The sequence below is a fragment of the Staurois parvus genome, unplaced genomic scaffold (assembly GCF_062004578.1).
Source record: "Staurois parvus isolate SC_StPar_1 unplaced genomic scaffold, SC_StPar_1.0 ptg000879l, whole genome shotgun sequence".
Classification (NCBI taxonomy): domain Eukaryota; kingdom Metazoa; phylum Chordata; class Amphibia; order Anura; family Ranidae; genus Staurois; species Staurois parvus.
The window spans coordinates 1,894,292-1,919,867 of NW_028318675.1; the positions used below are offsets into that span (position 1 = coordinate 1,894,292).

The 25,576-nt window shown below is 50.1% G+C and overlaps 1 protein-coding gene across 1 annotated transcript in view; it reads right to left on the reverse strand.

Annotated features, from left to right (window-relative positions):
* LOC149443042 (uncharacterized) overlaps nucleotides 1-25,576 on the reverse strand; it is a 67,677-nt gene that overhangs the window by 27,014 nt on the left and 15,087 nt on the right. Inside the window, 1 exon segment of the mRNA XM_089655973.1 lies at nucleotides 2,063-2,917. Within this exon segment, the coding sequence (XP_089512099.1) occupies nucleotides 2,063-2,917 (855 nt within the window).

Here is a 25,576-nt window from a genome sequence, read left to right on the forward strand (position 1 = left end):
GGTCTGATAGACACCATGGAGGGTGGGAGACACTAGAGGGGTCTGATAGACACCATGGAGGGCGGGAGACACACGAGGGGTCTGATAGACACCATGGAGGGTGGGAAACACTAGAGGGGTGTGATAGACATCATGGAGGGTGGGAGACACACGAGGGGTCTGATAGACACCATGGAAGGCGGGAGACACATGAGGGGTCTGATAGACACCATGGAGGGTGGGAGACACACGAGGGGTCTGATAGACATCATGGAGGGCGGGAGACACACGAGGGGTCTGATAGACACCATGGAGGGCGGGAGACACACGAGGGGTCTGATAGACACCATGGAGGGCGGGAGACACACGAGGGGTCTGATAGATATCATGGAGGACAGGAGACACACGAGGGGTCTGATAGACACCATGGAGGGCAGGAGACACACGAGGGGTCTAATAGACACCATGGAGGGCGGGAGACACACGAGGGGTCTGATAGATATCATGGAGGACAGGAGACACACGAGGGGTCTGATAGACACCATGGAGGGCAGGAGACACACGAGGGGTCTGATAGACACCATGGAGGGCAGGAGACACACGAGGGGTCTGATAGACACCATGGAGGGCGGGAGACACACGAGGGGTCTGATAGACATCATGGAGGGCAGGAGACACACGAGGGGTCTGATAGACACCATGGAGGGCAGGAGACACACGAGGGGTCTGATAGACATCATGGAGGGCGGGAGACACACGAGGGGTCTGATAGACATCATGGAGGGCGGGAGACACACGAGGGGTCTGATAGATAGATAGGCACAGAAATACTGACATAATCAGACCGCTAGGGAGGTTAAAGAGAACCCGTCACCACAAAATGTGATCATATGGGGGCTATTGGTTCCTTATATGTTGGCATTATAGTGAAAAAATGAAAGGTGCACCAAACACCTAAAACCCCGCCCCCTAATCATTGAGTTCCCACATACATACGAACCAATATTCCACCTGTGCCTACATACAAGATCATGGATTACATCACGCCATGCATGCCGGAGTGAGAGCAATCATTCTCCATCCATGATTCAGGGTCACCTCTACACTGAGGACCTGGAAAGGCTTTTATAGCGCCCCCTAGGGGCCATTTCTGAGGACAAAGTTTGTCCTGGTTTCATCATCACACCATTGTAGGGCTGGGCGTGTTGGGTATCTAGTTACTCAGCACAACCTCCTTTGTTTCCTGTTTTTGGGTAAAATATTACATTTGTTCACTAGATGACACTAATTCCTATAAAACGTTGTGCCATCTAATGGCGGAATGCACATTTTCAGCTGTAAATGAATGGTTGGTTTATTATTGCTGCTTGGATGACCTTCTATCCTTCAGTGTGTTCTGTACTCACAAGTGATGAGGATGACCTCAGTGATGGAGATGAATCCATGCCTGATGAAGGGAACTAAGGGCTCCACTTATAAACCATTCATTGGACGGAAGAGACAAGTGTCCATCCAGACATGACAAATTCTGGACCTATGTGATTTACAGTGATTTCCTTTGATTGTCGGCTCCATCTAGTGGTCATAATGCAGTATTTTCCTGAAATACCTCCATCAGTAAAAGTCGCGGAATATGAAATGATGGTCCCTATTTGGAGCCAATGATCACATGAAAAAAAATGTGGCCAAAAGATGTCACAGCCGGGTGAATGCCGGTCACATTTATTAAATAAAAGTTTAATAGATCTAAAAGTGTTTGTGAAATCTCCCACCACAAAATGTACTCAGCCAAACACAGGGCAGGACTCCATTTTTATTCTTCTCCTGCCATCAATGGCCGAACCGGTCCCACACTTCATCCATGTGTTTGGGGACCTCTGATCTCCTTATGGACTGTTTCTTCCATGATGAAGATCAGCCATGGAGTATATCTGAGGTGTATATCAGGGTGTGCTTCTTCCCCACATGAGAGCTGGGATGTCCAGCAACATCCATCTAGAAGACATTTCCCGCACTCAAGGCACTAATACACCTCCAGGGTTGTGTGGGACCCCTGATGTACAGGAAGACAGAACTTCAGTGAGGAACATTTCCCTCACTCAGGACAGGAAAGTGGCTTCTTCCCCGTGTGAGATCTCTGATGTCTTGAACGACTGAACTTGTCTGAAAAACATTTCCCGCACTCAGGACAGGAATATGGCTTCTCCCCCGTGTGAGATCTCTGATGTTTGGAAAGATGGGACTTCTGTGAAAAACATATCCCGCACTCAGGACAGGAATAAGGCTTCTCCCCCGTGTGAGTTCTCTGATGTGTGTCAAGTTTTGATTTTCGTACAAAACATTTCCCACACTCAGGACAGCAATAAGGCTTGTCGCCTGTGTGAGATCTCTGATGTCTATGAAGATTGGACTTATATGAAAAACATTTCCCGCACTCAGAACAAGAATACGGCTTCTCCCCCGTGTGACATCTCTGATGACTGAAAAGATGGGACATCTGTGAAAAACATTTCCCGCACTCAGGACAGAAAAAAGGCTTCTCCCCCGTGTGAGATCTTTGATGTATGTAAAGACTGGACTTGACTGAATAACATTTCCCGCACTCAGGACATGAATATGGCTTCTCCCCCGTGTGAGATCTTTTATGAACATTAAGTTTGTATTTAGAACAGAAACTCTTCCCGCACTCAGTACAGGAGAAGCTCTTCCCTGTTGGAAGGCCGGCCCGGTCCAGCACAGTCTGAGGTTCCTCAGGATACAAGGAATCCGATGGTCCATCTACACTGGGTGGTGCCGGATGGACATTGGAGGGAGCCGGGTTTTCTCCTGGACTATACTGTGTGATGTCCTCATCTTCTACTTTCCAGTCTGGAGACAAAGTGAGACAATCCTCGGAGGTTTTCCTCATCTCCCAGCCATGGACTAAAATACAAAGACAAAGAGGATTACTAGACAGGAGCCGATTGGTTCCCCCAAACCAGGACTCCGCCCACATCACGCAGCTTGGTCTCTGAGGAGCTTACAATTCCACCCTCAAGGGAACTAGGAAATGGCTCCTCTGATCTCCTACCAGGTCATTTCTTTATTCATGGACCTTAGTCAGAGAGTGAGGAAACAACCAGAACTGTCTTTTATAGGAGGGACAGTGATGAGGGGATTATAGGACGAGGGTCCCCACCCCCTCTATCACTCATCACCATCTTCCCAACACAAGAAGTACTGCACTTCCTTATTTAGTCCATGATTTAGTCATGAAGAACAGCGGGGCTGAGCCCCACCAGAGGTCAGAGAGTGAGGATGGGGGGAGAACAACCAAGATGAAGACTGGACTGATCCTGAAGACCACCATCATTGGGGTATTGACTCCGCCCTCATTATCACTTTCTGTTTAAGATTCCAAAGTTGGAGGATGTTATCACATTATTATCACCATGTAAAAGTCTGTGCTCCAATCACATCATCCGATATAAAATGTCCAGCTGGTAGGAAATGGGTGTAAAAAAAGAGAATCCATATTATGTGTATATATAGCAGTGGGGGGAGGGGGGAGAGCAGAAGTCAGGACTATGGAATGTACAACATAGAGTATATAGTGCAGGGGTCAGGAGTATGTAATGTACAACATAGAGTATATAGTGCAGGGGTCAGGAGTATGTAATGTACAACATAGAGTATATAGTGCAGGGGTCATGAGTATGTAATGTACAACATAGAGTATATAGTGCAGGGGTCAGGAGTATGTAATGTACAACAAGGAGTATATAGTGCAGGGGTCATGAGTATGTAATGTACAACATAGAGTATATAGTGCAGGGGTCAGGAGTATGTAATGTACAACATAGAGTATATAGTGCAGGGGTCAGGAGTATGTAATGTACAACAAGGAGTATATAGTGCAGGGGTCATGAGTATGTAATGTACAACATAGAGTATATAGTGCAGGGGTCAGGAGTATGTAATCTACAACATGGAGTATATAGTGCAGGGGTCAGGAGTATGTAATGTACAACATAGAGTATATAGTGCAGGGGTCAGGAGTATGTAATGTACAACATAGAGTATATAGTGCAGGGGTCAGGAGTATGGAATGTACAACATAGAGTATATAGTGCAGGGGTCAGGACTATGGAATGTACAACATAGAGTATATAGTGCAGGGGTCAGGAGTATGTAATGTACAACATAGAGTATATAGTGCAGGGGTCAGGAGGATGTAATGTACAACATAGAGTATATAGAGCAGGGTCAGGAGGATGTAATGTACAACATAGAGTATATAGTGCAGGGGTCAGGACTATGGAATGTACAACATAGAGTATATAGTGCAGGGGTTGGAAGGATGTAATGTACAACATAGAGTATATAGAGCAGGGGTAAGGAATATGTAATGTACAACAGAGTATATAGTGCAGGGGTCAGGACTATGGAATGTACAACATAGAGTATATAGTGCAGGGGTCAGGAGTATGGAATGTACAATATAAATTATACAGTGTAAGGGTCAGGAGTATGTAATGTACAACAGAGTATATAGTGCAGGGGTCAGGAGTATGTAATGTACAACAGAGTATATAGTGCAGGGGTCAGGAGTATGTAATGTTTAACACAGAGTATATAATGCAGGGGTCAGGTGTATGTAATGTACAACATATAGTATATAGTGCAGGGGTCAGGAGTATGTAATGTACAACAAAGAGTATATAGCACAGGGGTCAAGAGTATTTAATGTACAACACAGAGTATATAGTGCAGGGGTCAGGAGTATGTAATGTACAACATAGAGTATATAGTGCAGGGGTCAGGAGTATGTAATGTACAACATAGAGTATATAGTGCAGGGGTCAAGAGTATGTAATGTACAACATAGAGTATATAGTGCAGGAGTCAGGAGTATGTAATGTACAACATATAGTACAGCAGGTTCATAAATATTGCCTCACCGGTGCATTCCTTCATTTTAAGAATGTTCCAAACAGTTGTTTTGGCCACGCCTAATGTTTTTGCTATCTCTCTGATGGGTTTGTTTTGTTTTTTCAGCGTAATGATGGCTTCACTGATAGTGACAGCTCTTTGGATCTCATCTTGAGAGTTGACAGCAACAGATTCCAAATGCAAATAGCACACTTGAAATGAACTCTGGACCTTTTATCTGCTCATTGTAATTGGGATAATGAGGAAATAACACACACCTGGCCATGGAACAGCTGAGAAGCCAATTGTCCCATCACTTTTGGTCCCTTAACAAGTGGGAGGCACATATGCAAACTGTTGTAATTCCTACACCGTTCACCTGATTTGGATGTAAATACCCTCAAATTAAAGCTGACAGTCTGCAGTTAAAGCACATCTTCCCTTTATTTCAAATCCATTGTGGTGGTGTATAGAGCCAAAAATGTTAGAATTGTGTCGATGTCCCAATATTTATGGACCTGACTGTATATAGTGCAGGGGTCAGAGGTATGTAATGTACAACATAGAGTATATAGTGCAGGGGTCAGGAGTATGTAATGTACAACATAGAGTATATAGTGCAGGGGTCAGGAGTATGTAATGTACAACATAGCGTATATAGTGCAGGGGTCAGGAGTATGTAATGTACAACATAAAGTATATAGTGCAGGGGTCAGGAGGATGTAATGTACAACATAGAGTATATAGTGCAGGGGTCAGGAGTATGTAATGTACAACATAGAGTATATAGTGCAGGGGTCAGGAGTATGTAATGTACAACACAGAGTATATATTGAAGGGTTCAGGAGTATGTAATGTACAACACAGAGTATATAGTGCAGGGGTCAGGAGTATGTAATGTACAACATAGAGTATATAGTGCAGGGGTCAGGAGAATGTAATGTACAACATAGAGTATATAGTGCAGGGGTCAGGAGTATGTAATGTACAACATAAAGTATATAGCGCAGGGGTCAGGAGTATGTAATGTACAACATAAAGTATATAGCGCAGGGGTCAGGAGTATGTAATGTACAACATAGAGTATATAGTGCAGGGGTCAGGAGTATGTAATGTACAACATAGAGTATATAGTGCAGGGGTCAGGAGAATGTAATGTACAACATAGAGTATATAGTGCAGGGGACAGGGGTATGTAATGTACAACATAGAGTATATAGTGCAGGGGTCAGGAGTATGTAATGTACAACATAGAGTACCGTATTTTCCGGCGTATAAGATGACTGGGCATATAACCCATATATGACCCCCTACTTTTCCTATTAAAATGTAGTGTTTGGGCTATACTCGCCGGATAAGACTACCCCTATTCCAATGCACACCAGTGGGAAGAATAGTGCCCCATCATTGGTGTCAGTGGGAAGAATCGTGCCCCATCATTGGTGTCAGTGGGAGGAATAGTGTCCCATCATTGGTATTAGTGGGAGGAACAGAGCCCCATCATTGGTGTCAGATCGACGAATCGTGCCCCATCATTGGTGTCAGTGGGAGGAATAGTGTCCCAATATTGGTGTCAGTGGGAGGAATAGTGTCCCAACATTGGTGTCAGTGGGAGGAATAGTGTCCCAACATTGGTGCCAGTGGGAGGAATAGCGTCCCAACATTGGTGTCAGTGGGAGGAATAGCGCCCCATCATTGGTGTCAGTGGGAGGAATAGCGCCCCATCATTGGTGTCAGTGGGAGGAATAGCGCCCCATCATTGGTGTCAGTGGGAGGAATAGCGCCCCATCATTGGTGTCAGTGGGAGGAATAGTGTCCCATCATTGGTGTCAGTGGGAGGAATCGTGTCCCATCATTGATATCAGTGGGGGGAATGGTGCCCCATCATTGTTATCAGTGGGGAGAATGGTGCCCCATCATTGGTGTCAGTGGGGGGAATAGTGCCCCATCATTGGTGTCAGTGGGAGGAATAGTGCCCCATCATTGGTGTCAGTGGGAGGAATAGTGCCCCATCATTGGTGTCAGTGGGAGGAATAGTGCCCCATCATTGGTGTCAGTAGGAGGAATAGTGCCCCATCATTGGTATCAGTGGGAGGACTAGCACCCCATCATTGGTGTCAGTGGGCGGAATAGTGCCCCATCATTGGTATCAGTGGGCGGAATAGTGCCCCATCATTGGTGTCAGTGGGAAGAATAGTGCCCCATCATTGGTGTCAGATTGACGAATCGTGCCCCATCATTGGTGTCAGTGGGAGGAATAGTGTCCCATCATTGGTATCAGTGGGAGGAATAGTGCCCCATCATTGGTGTCAGTAGGAGGAATAGTGCCCCATCATTGGTGTCAGTGGGAGGAATAGTGTCCCAACATTGGTGTCAGTGGGAGGAATAGCGCCCCATCATTGGTGTCAATGGGAGGAATAGTGCCCCATCATTGGTGTCAGTGGGGGGAGGAATAGTGCCCCATCATTGGTGTCAGTGGGAGGAATAGTGTCCCAACATTGGTGTCAGTGGGAAGAATAGTGTCCCAACATTGGTGTCAGTGGGGGGAATAGTATCCCATCATTGGTGTCAGTTGGAGGAATAGTGCCCCATCATTGGTGTCAGTGGGAGGAAAAGTGCCCCATCATTGGTGTCAGTGGGAGGAATAGTGTCCCATCATTGGTATCAGTGGGGGGAGGAATAGTGCCCCATCATTAGTATCAGTGGGGGGAGGAATAGTGCCCCATCATTGGTGTCAGTGGGAGGAATAGTGTCCCAACATTGGTGTCAGTGGGAGGAATAGTGTCCCATCATTGGTGTCAGTGGGGGGGAATAGTGCCCCATCATTGGTGTCAGTGGGGGAGGAATAGTGCCCCATCATTGGTGTCAGTGGGGGGGAGGAAGAGTGCCCCTTCATTGGTGTCAGTGGGAGGAATAATGCCCCATCATTGGTATCAGTGACACCAATGATGGGGCACTCTTCCTCCCACTGACACCAATTACACCTGTTCTAGTATGGTGCTGCTACAGCCAGCATATGTGGTTGTAGCAGCACCTCTGCACGGCACACTTACCGGCCACTCCTTCACTCGATTTTCGCGGGTCCGCTCGGCTTCACCTCCTCGCCGTTGATTGGCCACCTGTGTGCCTTTCCTGAGCTACAGTTCCGGCGGCTAATCACCAGTGAGGAGGCGGAGCCGAGCAGCCACGCGAACATCCAGTGGCCGAACCGAATGAAGGTGCAGCCGCGCTTCCTGGACCGGATCATCGCGGGACCGGAGCCAGGTAAGAGACAGAAGCCCCTGCCCACCCCTGTACTTAGTGTCCCTTCCGCTGGAGGGGGCGCGGCAGCGGCACCACGCCACCCCCCTAAAAAGTGTCAGCATGCCGTATACCAGCGTATAAGATGACCCCCGACTTTTGAGAAGATATTCAAGGGGTAAAAAGTCGTCTTATACGCCGGAAAATACGGTATATAGTGCAGGGGTCAGGACTATGTAATGTACAACATAGAGTATACAGTGCAGGGGTCAGGAGTATGTAATGTACAACATAGAGTATATAGTGCAGGGGTCAGGAGTATGTAATGTACAACATAGAGTATATAGTGCAGGGGTCAGGAGGATGTAATGTACAACAGAGTATATAGTGCAGGGGTCAGGAGTATGTAATGTACAACATAGAGTATATAGTGCAGGGGTCAGGAGTATGTAATGTACAACATAGAGTATATAGTGCAGGGGTCAGGAGTATGTAATGTACAACAGAGAGTATATAGTGCAGGGGTCAGGAGGATGTAATGTACAACAGAGTATATAGTGCAGGGGTCAGGAGCATGTAATGTACAACATAGAGTATATAGTGCAGGGGTCAGGAGTATGTAATGCACAACATAGAGTATATAGTGCAGGGGTCAGGAGTATGTAATGTACAACATAGAGTATATAGTGCAGGGGTCAGGAGTATGTAATGTACAACATAGAGTATATAGTGCAGGGGTCAGGAGGATGTAATGTATAACACAGAGTATATAGTGCAGGGGTCAGGAGTATGTAATGTATAACACAGAGTATATAGTGCAGGGGTCAGGAGGATGTAATGTACAACATAGAGTATATAGTGCACTACAGACATATCCCTCCACCCGGCACAGCCAGCAGACCACAGAGAAGGTCCCCTGGAAGAGTCAGGCACAAGGCAGGAGACCCCAGTCACATGTCCTGGGTGCCTACATTATGCAATGCTTAGATTAAAAAAATCAGAATTTTGCTTCCAGCTGAACCCCAGAACCTCCATAAATCCAGTCTAGATACATAAATTGTGTCTGCAGCACAGAGAAGGAAGATTATCCGAGAGAAATCCAGGAATACAGGACGGGGAACACAGCTCAGGAAAGTGACCAGGGGATTACAGGCTGATATCACCCAGTCCCCGCCCTACTCTGAACCAATCAGTGAGCAGTATGGGTGGAGGAATAGATTTAGTGTTCATGACCCACCTGTGCTGATCTCTGTAGGAGTGTCCTCCTCTATAAATGTCCCCGTTATTCCATCCTCCTCCATAGACTGCTGATCATCCCTCACATACGCCTCTTCTTCTTCTGCTTTCACCTCAAATTCTATATCGATTGGATCTCCACTCTAAATCAAGAAAATAAGAGATAATATCACATAAAAAAATTCACACATCTTTACAAGTCCATGTTCTAGATGCTCCGTCCCACCAACCTTGTAATAGTGAGGGATGGTGTGACCTTCCTGTGTGGAATCCCAGAAATACAGAGGACGGGGACATCTCTCTGGTGGGTTCCTGGTATTAGGTGGCTCCATCATATCCTTGTGTCCTTCTGAAAACTCCTCCATCACTCCATACTCCTCATCCTCCTCTTTATACTCTTCTTTAACATCAATATTATCATCCCCGAGGATTCCACTCTGAAAGATATAATAAAACATTCATTGTAACAAACATGCTGTGTATAAATCACAACTACCAATAATTGTCATCATCTACCTGATGATGGTGAGGGATGGTGTGACCTTCCTGTGTGGAATCCCGGGAATACAGAGGACGGGGACATCTCTCTGGTGGGTTCCCATGACTGGATCCATCTGTAGGAAACACACACACTGACTGAATCCATTGTTTCTATGTGTTTATCAGATGATGGGGGATCTAGGTGGATCCTCCGTACTGCTCTCTCCTTTACAATAAAGTCTCCTCTTACCCGGTGATGTGAGGGGCGGCTGATTGTCCATCATGACGTCCTTGTAGAGATCCTTGTGTCCTTCTAAATACTCCCACTCCTCCATGGAGAAATAGACAGTGACACCCTGACACCTTATAGGAACCTGACACACACAATGATACAGTCACCATCCAGACACATCCCTTGTCTGTTACTGGAGAATGTCCCAGAATTCCCGGCACCGCTCACCTCTCCTGTCAGCAGCTCAGTGATCTCTCTGGTGACTTCTAGAATCTTCTTCTTCTTTCTCTCTTCTATCAGGGAGGGAGGTGGAGGCAATGTGATGTCATATGATCTCCAGACTTCACAGGAGGAAAACTCTACATCTGAACACAAATAGTCACATCAAATGATATTCCCAGAATCCTCCTCACCTCTCCGGCCATTTCTCTGTTTATTAAAGTCCCACTTCATAATGAGGTATAATTCCCCCCCACAGGACCCCCACATAACTCAGGGTAAAGCTTGGCGTAAGCAGTTCTGATGTCATTACATATAACAGGACAAACAGTCCCACTTTGTTAGTGAGAATAACAAGTACCTGCTGACATCCTAAGAACATCAGAAAAAAAAGCCAAATGGAGGGACATTGGGAGGAGGAGCTGTGAGGTCAGTGTGATGTCATAGAATTCTCTGACTCTGGATGGAGGGACATTGGGAGGAGGAGCTGTGAGGTCAGTGTGATGTCATAGGATTCTCTGACTCTGGATGAAGGGACATTGGGGGGAGGAGCTGTGAGGTCAGTGTGATGTCATAGGATTCTCTGACTCTGGATGGGGGGACATTGGGGGGAGGAGCTGTGAGGTCAGTGTGATGTCATAGGATTCTCTGACTCTGGATAGAAGGACATTGGGAGGAGGAGCTGTGAGGTCAGTGTGATGTCATAGGATTCTCTGACTCTGGATGGAGGGACATTGGGAGGAGGAGCTGTGAGGTCAGTGTGATGTCATAGGATTCTCTGACTCCGTATGGAGGGACATTTGGATGGGGAGATTTGAGGGGTCCTCTATATGAGGCTCCCATGCAAACCAAATCCTTTTTCCTGGGTGTGTCCTACCTCTCCTAGACTGAAGAGTGACCTTTACCATCCAGAAATCTGTCCGGAATCTGTGGAAGTAAGCTGTCATGTGATCAGGTGACGTGCGGAGGAACGGAGTGTAAATAGCAGACAATTGTCTCCAGAGCCCCTAATGGTGGGGATGGATTTGGCGGCGTGCTGGTGCCAAGTTTCCTCCCCCCAGGGTCACTGCAGGTGTGGAGAAAAGCTGTGTAAGAGGATATGGAGGAGAGATGAGGAGGAGATCCAGGAATCAGGAGAAAGGTCAGGGCAAGCAACAGACGAGCGCATCCAAGAGACCAAGCCGGGGTCACTACACAGAAAATCAATCCAAGGAAACAACAGGCAGGACGAGGAATAGCAAGAAGGAGCTGAGAGACAAATGAGAATATTGCTCAGCCAATGGGAGATGATCTCAGCATGACTTCCATCATGAAGGAGATGAGGGGGAGGGGAGGAAGTCACTGAAGGTGACCATAGATCCATGGAAATTCAGCTGGTTCAGCAGGGATCGCTCACATTTCCATCCATGTGTGGCCACTGCCAGGTAAAAGCCACTCCCCCAGCGGCTGCAGCCAATAGCTTCAGTGCTGATCTGTGTATTCTGAGAGCGGAGGAGTCCCCAAATTGTCAGAATACAAGAGTGCAGCGGGGAGGATTCCCCCATCCACCTCCAATGTGTGGATGGGGGGATCGCTTCTATTTCCTTCCATGACCTTTTTGTCCACTCACCCAGACCCAGTGGTCGGAAAGGTGGTGGGGTTGGTTTGCTTCTATTCCCACTCAGCGCCTTTCAAGTCCTCCCTAACCCTCCCTCTCTATCCTTCTCTTCTTTCCAGACTCACTGCATCCGGCTGTTTTCTCCCATCTCCCTGAGGATTGCAGTGATCTATCGGCCTCCTGGACCCGTGTCCCGCTTTTTTGATGACTTCTCCTCCTGGCTACCCTACTTTCTCTCCTCTGAACTACAAACTATCATTCTCAGAGATTCTACCATCCCCATTAATGTCAACAACCCGGCTACATCCCAACTCTTCAACATAACCTCATCTTTTGCATTAGCACAATGTATACCGTCCTCCACTCACTCTGATGGGAATACATTACACCTTGTTTTCTTCCATCTTTGCACTCCCTACAACCTCACAAACACCCCCTTTCCTCTCTCTGATCACAATCTCATCACCTTCACAGTCTCCTCGTCTTCAAACACCTATCCTTCCAAGCAGCCAACAATTACCTGCAGAAACCTTCACAACTTGAACCCGGCTCCTTTCCACTCTGCAACTGACCAACTCTATGACAGAATCTCTCCCCTGTCCTGCCCTGACCTGGCCACTGCTGTCTACAACAGTTCACTATTAGAGATGAGCGAATCGAAGTAGCCGAAGTGGAATTCGAGTCGAATATTGGAAAAATTTCAATCGCGCCGAATCCGAAAAATAGCCTACTTCGGACGCGCGAATCGAAATTTTTCCGAAAATGGCGGCGGACATGTGCGGCGACGGAGCGGGGATGTCTGGGAAGGCGCGCAGACAAGGCGCGCTGACCCATAATGCATTCCTCAATGACATGTGATCGCATCAGCCAATCAGCAGCCAGCCAGCCAGCACTGTGTAATGGTCGAGCTATAAATAGCGGCCATTTTGGAATTCTTCATTTGCCTGCAGTCATTGAACAGAGGCAGACCGCTCTGTATTAGGGACAGAGTTAGGGCCACAGAAACGTTACTTAGGGACAGAGAACTATTACTCAGGGACACAGAATTGTTAATGAGGACCACAGAATCGTTACTTAGGGACAAAGAAATGCTAGTTAGGGCCACAGAATTCTTACTCAGGGACAGACAGAATTGTTACTGAGTGCCAGAGAATTGTTACTTAGGGCCACAGAAACGTTATTAGGGCCACAGAATTGTTACTCAGGGACAGACAGAATTGTTACTGAGTGCCAGAGAATTGTTACTTAGGGCCACAGAAACTTTAGTTAGGGCCACAGAATTGTTACTCAGGGACAGACACAGAATTGTTACTGAGGGCCACAGAACTGTTACTTAGGGCCACAGAATTGTTACTCGCACAGACACAGAATTGTTACTCAGGGACACAGAATTGTTACTCGCACAGACACAGAACTGTTACTTAGGGCCACAGAATTGTTACTCGCACAGACACAGAATTGTTACACAGGGACACAGAATTGTTACTGAGGGCCACAGAACCGTTACTTAGGGCCACAGAATTGTTACTGAGGGCCACAGAACTGTTACTTAGGGCCACAGAATTGTTACTCGCACAGACACAGAATTGTTACTCAGGGACACAGAATTGTTACTGAGGGCCACAGAACCGTTACTTAGGGCCACAGAATTGTTACTCAGGGACACAGAATTGTTACTGAGGGCCACAGAACTGTTACTTAGGGCCACAGAATTGTTACTCGCACAGACACAGAATTGTTACTCAGGGACACAGAACTGTTACTGAGGGCCACAGAACTGTTACTTAGGGCCACAGAATTGTTACTCGCACAGACACAGAATTGTTACTCAGGGACACAGAATTGTTACTGAGGGCCACAGAACCGTTACTTAGGGCCACAGAATTGTTACTCGCACAGACACAGAATTGTTACACAGGGACACAGAATTGTTACTGAGGGCCACAGAACCGTTACTTAGGGCCACAGAATTGTTACTCAGGGACACAGAATTGTTACTGAGGGCCAAAGAACTGTTACTTAGGGCCACAGAATTGTTACTCGCACAGACACAGAATTGTTACTCAGGGACACAGAACTGTTACTGAGGGCCACAGAACTGTTACTTAGGGCCACAGAATTGTTACTCGCACAGACACAGAATTGTTACTCAGGGACACAGAACTGTTACTGAGGGCCACAGAACTGTTACTTAGGGCCACAGAACTGTTACTTGCACAGACACAGAATTGTTACTCAGGGACACAGAATTGTTACTGAGGGCCAAAGAACTGTTACTTAGGGCCACAGAATTGTTACTCGCACAGACACAGAATTGTTACTCAGGGACACAGAATTGTTACTGAGGGCCACAGAACTGTTACTTAGGGCCACAGAATTGTTACTCGCACAGACACAGAATTGTTACTCAAAGACACAGAATTGTTACTGAGGGCCACAGAACTGTTACTTAGGGCCACAGAATTGTTACTCGCACAGACACAGAATTGTTACACAGGGACACAGAATTGTTACTGAGGGCCACAGAACCGTTACTTAGGGCCACAGAATTGTTACTCAGGGACACAGAATTGTTACTGAGGGCCACAGAACTGTTACTTAGGGCCACAGAATTGTTACTCGCACAGACACAGAATTGTTACTCAGGGACACAGAACTGTTGCTGAGGGCCACAGAATTGTTACTGAGGGCCACAGAACTGTTACTTGGGGCCACAGAAACGTTAATCAGGGACACAGAATTGTTACTGAGGGCCAAAGAACTGTTACTTAGGGCCACAGAATTGTTACTCGCACAGACACAGAATTGTTACTCAGGGACACAGAATTGTTACTGAGGGCCACAGAACTGTTACTTAGGGCCACAGAATTGTTACTCGCACAGACACAGAATTGTTACTCAAAGACACAGAATTGTTACTGAGGGCCACAGAACTGTTACTTAGGGCCACAGAATTGTTACTCGCACAGACACAGAATTGTTACACAGGGACACAGAATTGTTACTGAGGGCCACAGAACCGTTACTTAGGGCCACAGAATTGTTACTCAGGGACACAGAATTGTTACTGAGGGCCACAGAACTGTTACTTAGGGCCACAGAATTGTTACTCGCACAGACACAGAATTGTTACTCAGGGACACAGAACTGTTGCTGAGGGCCACAGAACTGTTACTTAGGGCCACAGAAATGTTACTCGCACAGACACAGAATTGTTACTCAGGGACACAGAATTGTTACTGAGGGCCACAGAACTGTTACTTAGGGCCACAGAATTGTTACTCGCACAGACACAGAATTGTTACTCAGGGACACAGAATTGTTACTCAGGGACACATAATCGTTGAATTAAAGAGTATGTCAGACAACATGCAGAGGAGTGGCAGAGGAGGCAATGTTTTTGGAGCGAGCAGACGTGGCAGCAGAGGAAGGGGTCGAGGCAGCACTAGAAGAAGTACTGGCGAGGAGAGTGGCTCGGTAGCCGGTCTAGAGACAGGTCTGTCTCCTGACCCAGACGCAGCCGAGGGGGCTAGTAGTGAGGCGGAGACCCTACTTGATGATGAAGAGGTTGATCGCAATTGGCTGCCTCGTCGTCATCAGGCAATTTCTTCCGCATCATCAGGAGAAGAGGGTGCCAGCTTGGCAGCGAGCGAAACAGTCGGTGGGTTGCCCAGGAGGCAGCAGGGTCGCATCAGTGTCAGTGGAGCCAAACGTCCACGGAGTAGAGCACCAGCTCCACTGCAGCCTACCACCACGGCCAGTAGTGGTGCCGGTGTGCACGGAGGAAGCAGCAGTCAGCCAGTGAGGAGTATCGGGGGCAAAGTTTCCTACTCGGTGGTGTGGCAATTTTTCGTCAAGCCGCCCGAGGAAGTAAACGTAGCCGTATGTCGACTATGTGGCCAGAAAGTCAAGCGTGGCCAGGGGGCCCATGTTGGGACTACAGCGTTGCGTCAGCATATGCAGCGTCGCCATTCGGTGGCCTGGGAAAACCGTGATAAAGATACGGCGGTTCTGCCTGCCCCAGCCCCCGCTCCATCACCCGCTCCGTTACTTGCTCCGTCACCCGACGTCGTCAATCACCCTCTATCAGCCAGTCAAGGCTCCAACACCTCTGCTGAGGGGAGTTGTCGCTCGTTGGCATCTTCCGCTCGTTCAGATGCTCCTTCTCCTGCTACTCCTCTTCTCGGATTCCGTCAACAGTCTTTCTTGGAATCCGTTTCCAAGAGACAACAGTTTGCGAGCACGCACCCGACGGTGCAGAAGCTGAACGTCCTCCTGTCCAAGTTGCTGGTGCTGCAGTCCCTCCCTTTCCAACTGGTGGACTCAGCACCTTTCCGAGAAATGATGGCTTGTGCCGCGCCGCGGTGGAGAGTGCCAAGCCGGCATTTCTTCGCCATAAAGGCAGTGCCAGCCCTGCATTCACATGTAGAAGAGATGGTGGGCCAGTCTTTGAGCATGTCGGTCTCTGCCAAAGTGCACGGCAGCGCCGACGTGTGGAACTGTAGCTACGGTCAGGAACAGTATATGTCATTTACGGCCCACTGGGTGAACGTGGTGACGGCACAGCCGCACCAGCAACTTGGACAAGTCACGACGCTTTTGCCTCCACGTTTGCACGTCCTTGGTCCAGCAAACATGTCCGCCTCTACCACCTCTTTTTCCGCCGTGTCCTCAGCCGCCACCCCCGTGCCAAGTCCCATTACCCGACCGGCATATCACATGTGCAGGGCGCAACGGTGTCACGCTGTGCTGCACCTGGTATGCCTTGGCGAACGTAGTCACACAGGGGAGGAACTTCTCAGTGTAATGAACAGAGAAATCGACAGATGGCTGTCTCCGCGCAAACTGAAAATCGGAACCATGTTGACCGACAACGGAAAGAACATGGTGTCTGCTCTGCGTCAAGGAAGGTTGTGCCATGCGCCATGCATGGCTCACGTGTTCAATCTGGTTGTCAAGCGGTTCCTAAAATCCACCATCCCACTGCAAGACATCCTTAAAATGTCACGTAAACTGTGCATGCATTTCAGCCATTCCTACACCGCAAAGCACACCCTCATTGAGCTGCAGCGGCAGAACGGAATTCCACAGCATCGCCTGATCTGCGACGTTGCAACAAGGTGGAATTCAACCCTACACATGTTAGACCGCCTTTACGAGCAGCGAAAGGCCATCACCGATTTCCTGATGTTACAAGCGGATAAAGGTACTCCCCTGTGTAACTTCGATGTCAGCCATTGGCAGCTCATGCGTGACACCTGCCGCTTGCTCAGGCCCTTTGAGGAGGCCACGCTATTCGTGAGTCGGCAGGACTATGGGATGAACGACGTCATTCCTCTGTTGCACGTCCTGGAACAAATGCTGTTAACAATGGCTGGTCAGGGTGCGGTAGACGTGGCGCACAGATCTCAACGCCACATGACCCCTGTGGGGCCAGGACAGGAAGAAGAGGAGGAGGTAGAGGAGGACATTTGTGCTCAGGAATTATTGAGTGAAATGGGTGGTTTTTCCACTCAGCGGACAGGAGTGGAGGAGCAGGAGCATCTGGTAGAGGAGGAGGAGGAGACAGAGGACCCAGACGCACCGTGGCAGTATGCTGTGGAGATGGAGGCAGGGAGTCCCTCGCATTCCTTGGCACAAATGGCCCATAGCATGCTCGGTTGCTTGCGTAGCGACAGCCGAATAATAACCATCAGACAGAGGGATGACTTTTGGCTGTCCACCTTGTTGGACCCTCGCTATCGTTCCAAAATGGTGGCCTTTTTCACACCTGCTGAGAGGGAGGCCAAAATTACGTACTATAAAAACCACCTATGTAGTCAGTTGGTCTCTGCCTTTGTGCGCCAACGTCCATCCTCAGACACTGTGGGCCCTGTGCGCTCGCGTTCCGCTGCCATGGCAGCAGGGGAGGGGTGGGGTGGTAGGAGCAGTGGCAGCTCCACCAGCAGCGGCTGCCTCAGTCTGCAGTCGATGATGAGTAGCTTTCTTCACCAGCGCAGTGAGGAAACTACTAACCAGCCGCAGCAGCAGCAGCAGCATCAGGTGGACCTGGAGCAGGAGCTCAAACAACAGGCTTGGGCCTACTTGGACAGCACCCTGCTAACCGAGGTAGACAATCCCCTTGACTACTGGGCAACGAAACTTGACCTTTGGCCCCAACTAGCTGAATTTGCCCTTGAAAGGCTGTCATGCCCGGCCAGTAGCGTGGCATTGGAGCGCGTGTTTAGTGCAGCAGGAGGTATTGTAACTCCGCGGAGGACACGACTGTCCACCCAAAGTGTGGAGAGACTCACGTTTGTGAAAATGAATCAGGCGTGGATTAGTCTGGATTTCAAACCACCAGTTCCTGACACAACTGACTAAATCCGCCATGAATCATGCCCCTGCCATGTGCCACTTTCAGGTCTCCTCACACACTGCTGGTGTGTTCCATTTTTTGTCATAGGGTGCTGGCAGATTACGGGCCTCCCATTGCTGCTGTCTCCATCGCCACACTCTGCCATGTGCCACATTCAGGTCTCTTCACACTGCTGTTGTGTTGAATTTTTTGTCATAGGGTGCTGGCAGATTACGGGCCTCCCATAGCTGCTGCCAGGCCCCTAATCTGCCATGGGCCCCTATATACCGCCTCCTCATGCTGCTGCCAAGTCCAGAGTCTCTCATGGGTCCTGTACGGCCTCCCATTGCTGCTGTTTCCATCGCCACACTCTGCCATGTGCCACATTCAGGTCTCTTCACACTGCTGTTGTGTTGAATTTTTTGACATAGGGTGCTGGCAGATTACGGGCCTCCCATAGCTGCTGCCAGGCCCCTAATCTGCCATGGGCCCCTATATACCGCCTCCTCATGCTGCTGCCAAGTCCAGAGTCTCTCATGGGTCCCTGTACGGCCTCCCATTGCTGCTGTCTCCATCGCCACACTCTGCCATGTGCCACTTTCAGGTCTCCTCACACACTGCTGTTGTGTTGAATTTTTTGACATAGGGTGCTGGCAGATTACGGGCCTCCCATAGCTGCTGCCAGGCCCCTAATCTGCCATGGGCCCCTATATACCGCCTCCTCATGCTGCTGCCAAGTCCAGAGTCTCTCATGGGTCCCTGTACAGCCTCCCATTGCTGCTGTCTCCATCGCCACACTCTGCCATGTGCCACTTTCAGGTCTCCTCACACACTGCTGTTGTGTTGAATTTTTTGACATAGGGTGCTGGCAGATTACGGGCCTCCCATAGCTGCTGCCAGGCCCCTAATCTGCCATGGGCCCCTATATACCGCCTCCTCATGCTGCTGCCAAGTCCAGAGTCTCTCATGGGTCCCTGTACGGCCTCCCATTGCTGCTGTTTCCATCGCCACACTCTGCCATGTGCCACATTCAAGTCTCTACACACTGCTGTTGTGTTGAATTTTTTGACATAGGGTGCTGGCAGATTACGGGCCTCCCATAGCTGCTGCCAGGCCCCTAATCTGCCATGGGCCCCTATATACCGCCTCCTCATGCTGCTGCCAAGTCCAGAGTCTCTCATGGGTTCCTGTACGGCCTCCCATTGCTGCTGTCTCCATCGCCACACTCTGCCATGTGCCACTTTCAGGTCTCCTCACACACTGCTGTTGTGTTGAATTTTTTGACATAGGGTGCTGGCAGATTACGGGCCTCCCATTGCTGCTGCCAGGCCCGTAATCTGCCATGGGCCCCTGTACCGCCTCTTCATGCTGCTGCCAGGTCCAGAGTGTCTCATGGGTCCCTGTACGGCCTCCCATTGCTGCTGCCAGGAGGCAGCAGGGTCGCAGCAGTGTCAGTGGAGGCAAACGGCCACGGAGTAGAGCACAAGCTCCACTGCAGCCTACCACCACGGCCAGTAGTGGTGCCGGTGTGCACGGAGGAAGTAGCAGTCAGCCAGTGAGGAGTAGCGGAGGCAAAGTTTCCTACTCGGCGGTGTGGCAATTTTTCGTCAAGCCGCCCGAGGAAGTAAACGTAGCCGTATGTCGACTATGTGGCCAGAAAGTCAAGCGTGGCCAGGGGGCCCATGTTGGGACTACAGCGTTGCGTCAGCATATGCAGCGTCGCCATTCGGTGGCCTGGGAAAAACGTGATAAAGATACGGCGGTTCTGCCTGCCCCAGCCCAGGGTTCCATTTTGTCATAGGGTGCTGGCAGATTACAGGCCTCCCATAGGTGCCGCCAGGCCCCAAATCGGCCATGGGCCCCCTTACCGCCTGGTCACGCTGCTGCTGAGCCCACAGTGTGACCTGGGTCCCTGTACGGCCTCCCATTGCTCCCACTCTACCATGTGCCACTTTGAGGTCTCCTCACACTCCTGCGGTTTTCCATTTTGTCATAGGTTGCTGGCAGATTAAAGGCCTCCCATAGGTGTCGCCAGGCCCCAAATCGGCCATGGGCCCCCGTACCGCCTGGTCACGCTGCTGCTGAGCCCACAGTGTGACCTGGGTCCCTGTACCGCCTCCCATTGCTCCCACTCTGCCATGTGCCACTTTGAGGTCTCCTCACACTCCTGCAGTTTTCCATGTTGTCATAGGTTGCTGGCAGATTAGCAGCCTTCCATAGGTGCCGCCAGGCCCCAAATCGGCCATGGGCCCCCGTACCGCCTGGTCACGCTGCTGCTGAGCCCACAGTGTGACCTGGGTCCCTGTACCGCCTCCCATTGCTCCCACTCTGCCATGTGCCACTTTGAGGTCTCCTCACACTCCTGCGGTTTTCCATGTTGTCATAGGTTGCTGGCAGATTAGCGGCCTTCCATAGGTGCCGCCAGGCCCCATATCGGCCATGGGCCCCCGTACCGCCTGGTCACACTGCTGCTGAGCCCACAGTGTGACCTGGGTCCCTGTACGGCCTCCCATTGCTTCCACTCTGCCATGTGCCACTTTGAAATCTCCTCACACTCCTGCGGTTGTCCATTTTGTCATAGGTTGCTGGCAGATTACAGGCCTTCCATAGGTGCCGCCAGGCCCCATATCGGCCATGGGCCCCCGTACCGCCTGGTCACGCTGCTGCTGAGCCCACAGTGTGACCTGGGTCCCTGTACGGCCTCCCATTGCTTCCACTCTGCCATGTGCCACTTTGAAATCTCCTCACACTCCTGCAGTTTTCCATGTTGTCATAGGTTGCTGGCAGATTAGCGGCCTTCCATAGGTGCCGCCAGGCCCCATATCGGCCATGGGCCCCCGTACCGCCTGGTCACGCTGCTGCTGGTCCCACAGTGTGACCTGGGTCCCTTTACGGCCTCCCATTGCTTCCACTCTGCCATGTGCCACTTTGAAATCTCCTCACACTCCTGTGCTTTTCCATTTTGTCATAGGTTGCTGGCAGATTACAGGCCTTCCATAGGTGCCGCCAGGCCCCATATCGGCCATGGGCCCCCGTACCTCCTGGTCACGCTGCTGCTGGTCCCACAGTGTGACCTGGGTCCCTGTACGGCCTCCCATTGCTTCCACTCTGCCATGTGCCACTTTGAAATCTCCTCACACTCCTGCGGTTTTCCATGTTGTCATAGGTTGCTGGCAGATTAGCGGCCTCCCATAGGTGCCGCCAGGCCCCATATCGGCCATGGGCCCCCGTACCACCTGGTCACGCTGCTGCTGGGCCCACAGTGTGACCTGGGTCCCTGTACCGCCTCCCATTGCTTCCACTCTGCCATGTGCCACTTTGAGGTCTCCTCACACTCCTGTGCTTTTCCATTTTGACATAGGTTGCTGGCAGATTACAGGCCTTCCATAGGTGCCACCAGGCCCCAAATCGGCCATGGGCCCCCGTACCGCCTGGTCACGCTGCTGCTGAGCCCACAGTGTGACCTGGGTCCCTGTACGGCCTCCCATTGCTTCCACTCTGCCATGTGCCACTTTGAAATCTCCTCACACTCCTGCGGTTGTCCATTTTGTCATAGGTTGCTGGCAGATTACAGGCCTTCCATAGGTGACGCCAGGCCCCAAATCGGCCATGGGCCCCCGTACCGCCTGGTCACGCTGCTGCTGGTCCCACAGTGTGACCTGGGTCCCTGTACGGCCTCCCATTGCTTCCACTCTGCCATGTGCCACTTTGAAATCTCCTCACACTCCTGCGGTTGTCCATTTTGTCATAGGTTGCTGGCAGATTACAGGCCTTCCATAGGTGCCACCAGGCCCCAAATCGGCCATGGGCCCCCGTACCGCCTGGTCACGCTGCTGCTGGGCCCACAGTGTGACCTGGGTCCCTGTACGGCCTCCCATTGCTGCTGCCAGGAGGCAGCAGGGTCGCAGCAGTGTCAGTGGAGGCAAACGGCCACGGAGTAGAGCAGCAGCTCCACTGCAGCCTACCACCACAGCCAGTAGTGGTGCCGGTGTGCACGGAGGAAGTAGCAGTCAGCCAGTGAGGAGTAGCGGGTGCAAAGTTTCCTACTCGGCGGTGTGGCAAGTTTTCGTCAAGCCGCCCGAGGAAGTAAACGTAGCCTAATGTCGACTATGTGGCCAGAAAGTCAAGCGTGGCCAGGGGGCCCATGTTGGGACTACAGCGTTGCGTCAGCATATGCAGCGTCGCCATTCGGTGGCCTGGGAAAAACGTGATAAAGATACGGCGGTTCTGCCTGCCCCAGACCAGGGTTCCATTTTGTCATAGGGTGCTGGCAGATTACGGGCCTCCCATAGGTGCCGCCAGGCCCCAAATCGGCCATGGGCCCCCGTACCGCCTGGTCACGCTGCTGCTGGGCCCACAGTGTGACCTGGGTCCCTGTACGGCCTCCCATTGCTTCCACTCTGCCATGTGCCACTTTGAGGTCTCCTCACACTCCTGTGCTTTTCCATTTTGTCATAGGTTGCTGGCAGATTACAGGCCTTCCATAGGTGCCGCCAGGCCCCATATCGGCCATGGGCCCCCGTACCGCCTGGTCACGCTGCTGCTGGGCCCACAGTGTGACCTGGGTCCCTGTACGGCCTCCCATTGCTTCCACTCTGCCATGTGCCACTTTGAAATCTCCTCACACTCCTGCGGTTGTCCATTTTGTCATAGGTTGCTGGCAGATTACAGGCCTTCCATAGGTGCCACCAGGCCCCAAATCGGCCATGGGCCCCCGTACCGCCTGGTCACGCTGCTGCTGGGCCCACAGTGTGACCTGGGTCCCTGTACAGCCTCCCATTGCTCCCACTCTGCCATGTGCCACTTTGAGGTCTCCTCACACTCCTGCAGTTTTCCATTTTGTCATAGGTTGCTGTATGGCCTCCCATTGCTGCTGCCTCCACCGCCACACTGTGGCTCCAAACACTGGTTTTGGCCCCGTGACTGGCCAAATGAGTGAAGTGTGCGGTGATTCTAAGATCGACGGCACTCATCTGCATGTCATACTGACTGACAGTATTATTTCTCTTCCCCAGCAGACTCCAAGGGCATTTAAATTAAAGGTACAGTGTTCTGCACTAATATTAAGTCTCTCTGAAGCCTAGAAACACCCTTTTTTAAGTTAAATTCACAGCGAATTTATTCGACTCGAATCGAATATTGTCCACGAATTCGCCGAATCAGTCGAATCAAATTTTTCATTTCTTTGCTCATCTCTATTCACTATCATCCACACTGGACTCACTTGTTCCTCTAACAACGCGAAGCATCAGGCCCCGACCATTACATCCGTGGCAGACTGACCACACCAGACATCTTAGGAGACATAGTAGTGCGCTGGAGCGATTGTGGCGTAAAACCAAATCTCAGCAAGCATTCACCCGATATAAATCTGCTTTCTTCACATACAATTCCTCCCTTCATGCTGCCAAACAAGACGACTTTGTCACTCTTATTAATACCTTGTCATCCAGTCCTTGTCGTCTCTTCTCTACTTTTAACTCTCTACTTTCTCCACCTCCACCCAGTACGTCACTCACTGCTCATGAGATTGCAAATCATTTCAAAAACAAGATTGATGCAATTCGTAGGGGCCTCTCCTCTGCACAGACATCCATCCAACTTAGCATACCTTATACTAAACCTCCCTCAACACTTTCCTCTTCTGACCTCGCTACTACTGAAGAGGTCACTAAGGTTTTCTCAGAAGCCCGTCTCACTACCTGCCCCCTGGATCCTGTCCCCTCACAACTACTACGGTCACCCCCTTCTTCCATCCTATGCTCCCTCACTCACATCTTCAATCTCTCCCTCTCTACTGGTGCTTTCCCCACCCCTCTAAAGCATGCACACATCATTCCCATACTTAACAAGCCCTCCCTGGACCCCACCAACCTGAACAACTTAAGACCCATCTCCCTGCTGCCATTTACCTCTAAACTCCTAGAACGCTTAGTCTACAATCACCTGAGCTCCCACCTCACTGACAACAACATTCTTCACCCTTTACAGTCTGGCTTTCACTCTCTACACTCCACTGATACTGCCCTACTAAACCTCACTAATGATCTACTAACTGCTAAAACCAATGGCCACTACTCCATACTAATCCCAACCAATGACCACTACTCCGTACTCATCCCAACCAATGGCCACTACTCCGTACTCATCCCAACCAATGGCCACTACTCCGTACTCATCCCAACCAATGGTCACTACTCCATACTTATCCCAACCAATGACCACTACTGCATTCTCATCCCAACCGATGGCCACTACTCCGCACTCACCCAACCGATGGCCACTACTCCGTACTCATCCCAACCAATGGCCACTACTCCGTACTCATCCCAGCCAATGGCCATTACTCCGTACTCATCCCAACCAATGGTCACTACTCCGTACTCATCCCAACCAATGACCACTACTCCATTCTCATCCCAACCGATGGCCAATACTCCGCACTCATCCCAACCAATGGCCACTACTCCGTACTCATCCCAACCAATGACCACTACTCCGTACTCTTCCCAACCAATGACCACTACTCCGTTCTCATCCCAACCAATGGCCACTACTCCGTACTCATCACAATCAGTGGCCACTACTCCATACTCATCCCAACCAATGGCCACTACTCCGTACTAATCCCAACGAATGACCACTACTCTTACTACTTAACCTCTCTGCGGCTTTTGATACTGTTTACCATCCCCTCCTCCTCAAAAAACTCCACTCTCTTGGCCTCCGAGACTCTGCTCTCTCCTGGTTCTCCTCCTACCTATCACAGCGCTTCTTCAGCATTACCTATAATGCTGCCACCTCCCCCTCACTTCCTATTTCTGTAGAGGTCCCTCAAGGCTCTGTCCTTAGACCCCTTCTCTTCTCCATCTACACCTCCTCCCTTGGTCACTTGATAAACTCCCATGGCTTTAAGTACCATCTCTGTGCTGATGACACACAAATCTATCTCTCTACCCCTCACCTCACCCCTTCAGTCTCCTCCTCACCTCACCCCTTCAGTCTCCTCTCGCATTACTAACCTACTAAGTGACATATCGGCATGGATGTCACTCCACTTCCACAAACTCAATCTTTCCAAAACTGAGCTCTTAGTATTCCCCCCAGCCTGTGCCCCTCCCCTGACTTCTCCATCAAGATCAATAATACAACCATCATTCCCTCCCCTCATGCCAGGGTACTAGGTGTAATCCTAGACTCCCATCTGTCCTTTCAGCCCCAAATCCAATCACTGTCCAAATCTTGTAGACTTCACCTCCGCAACATCTCCAAGATGCGCCCGTTCCTAACCTCGGAAACCACTAAGCAACTTATTCACTCCCTTGTTATATCTCGCCTTGACTGT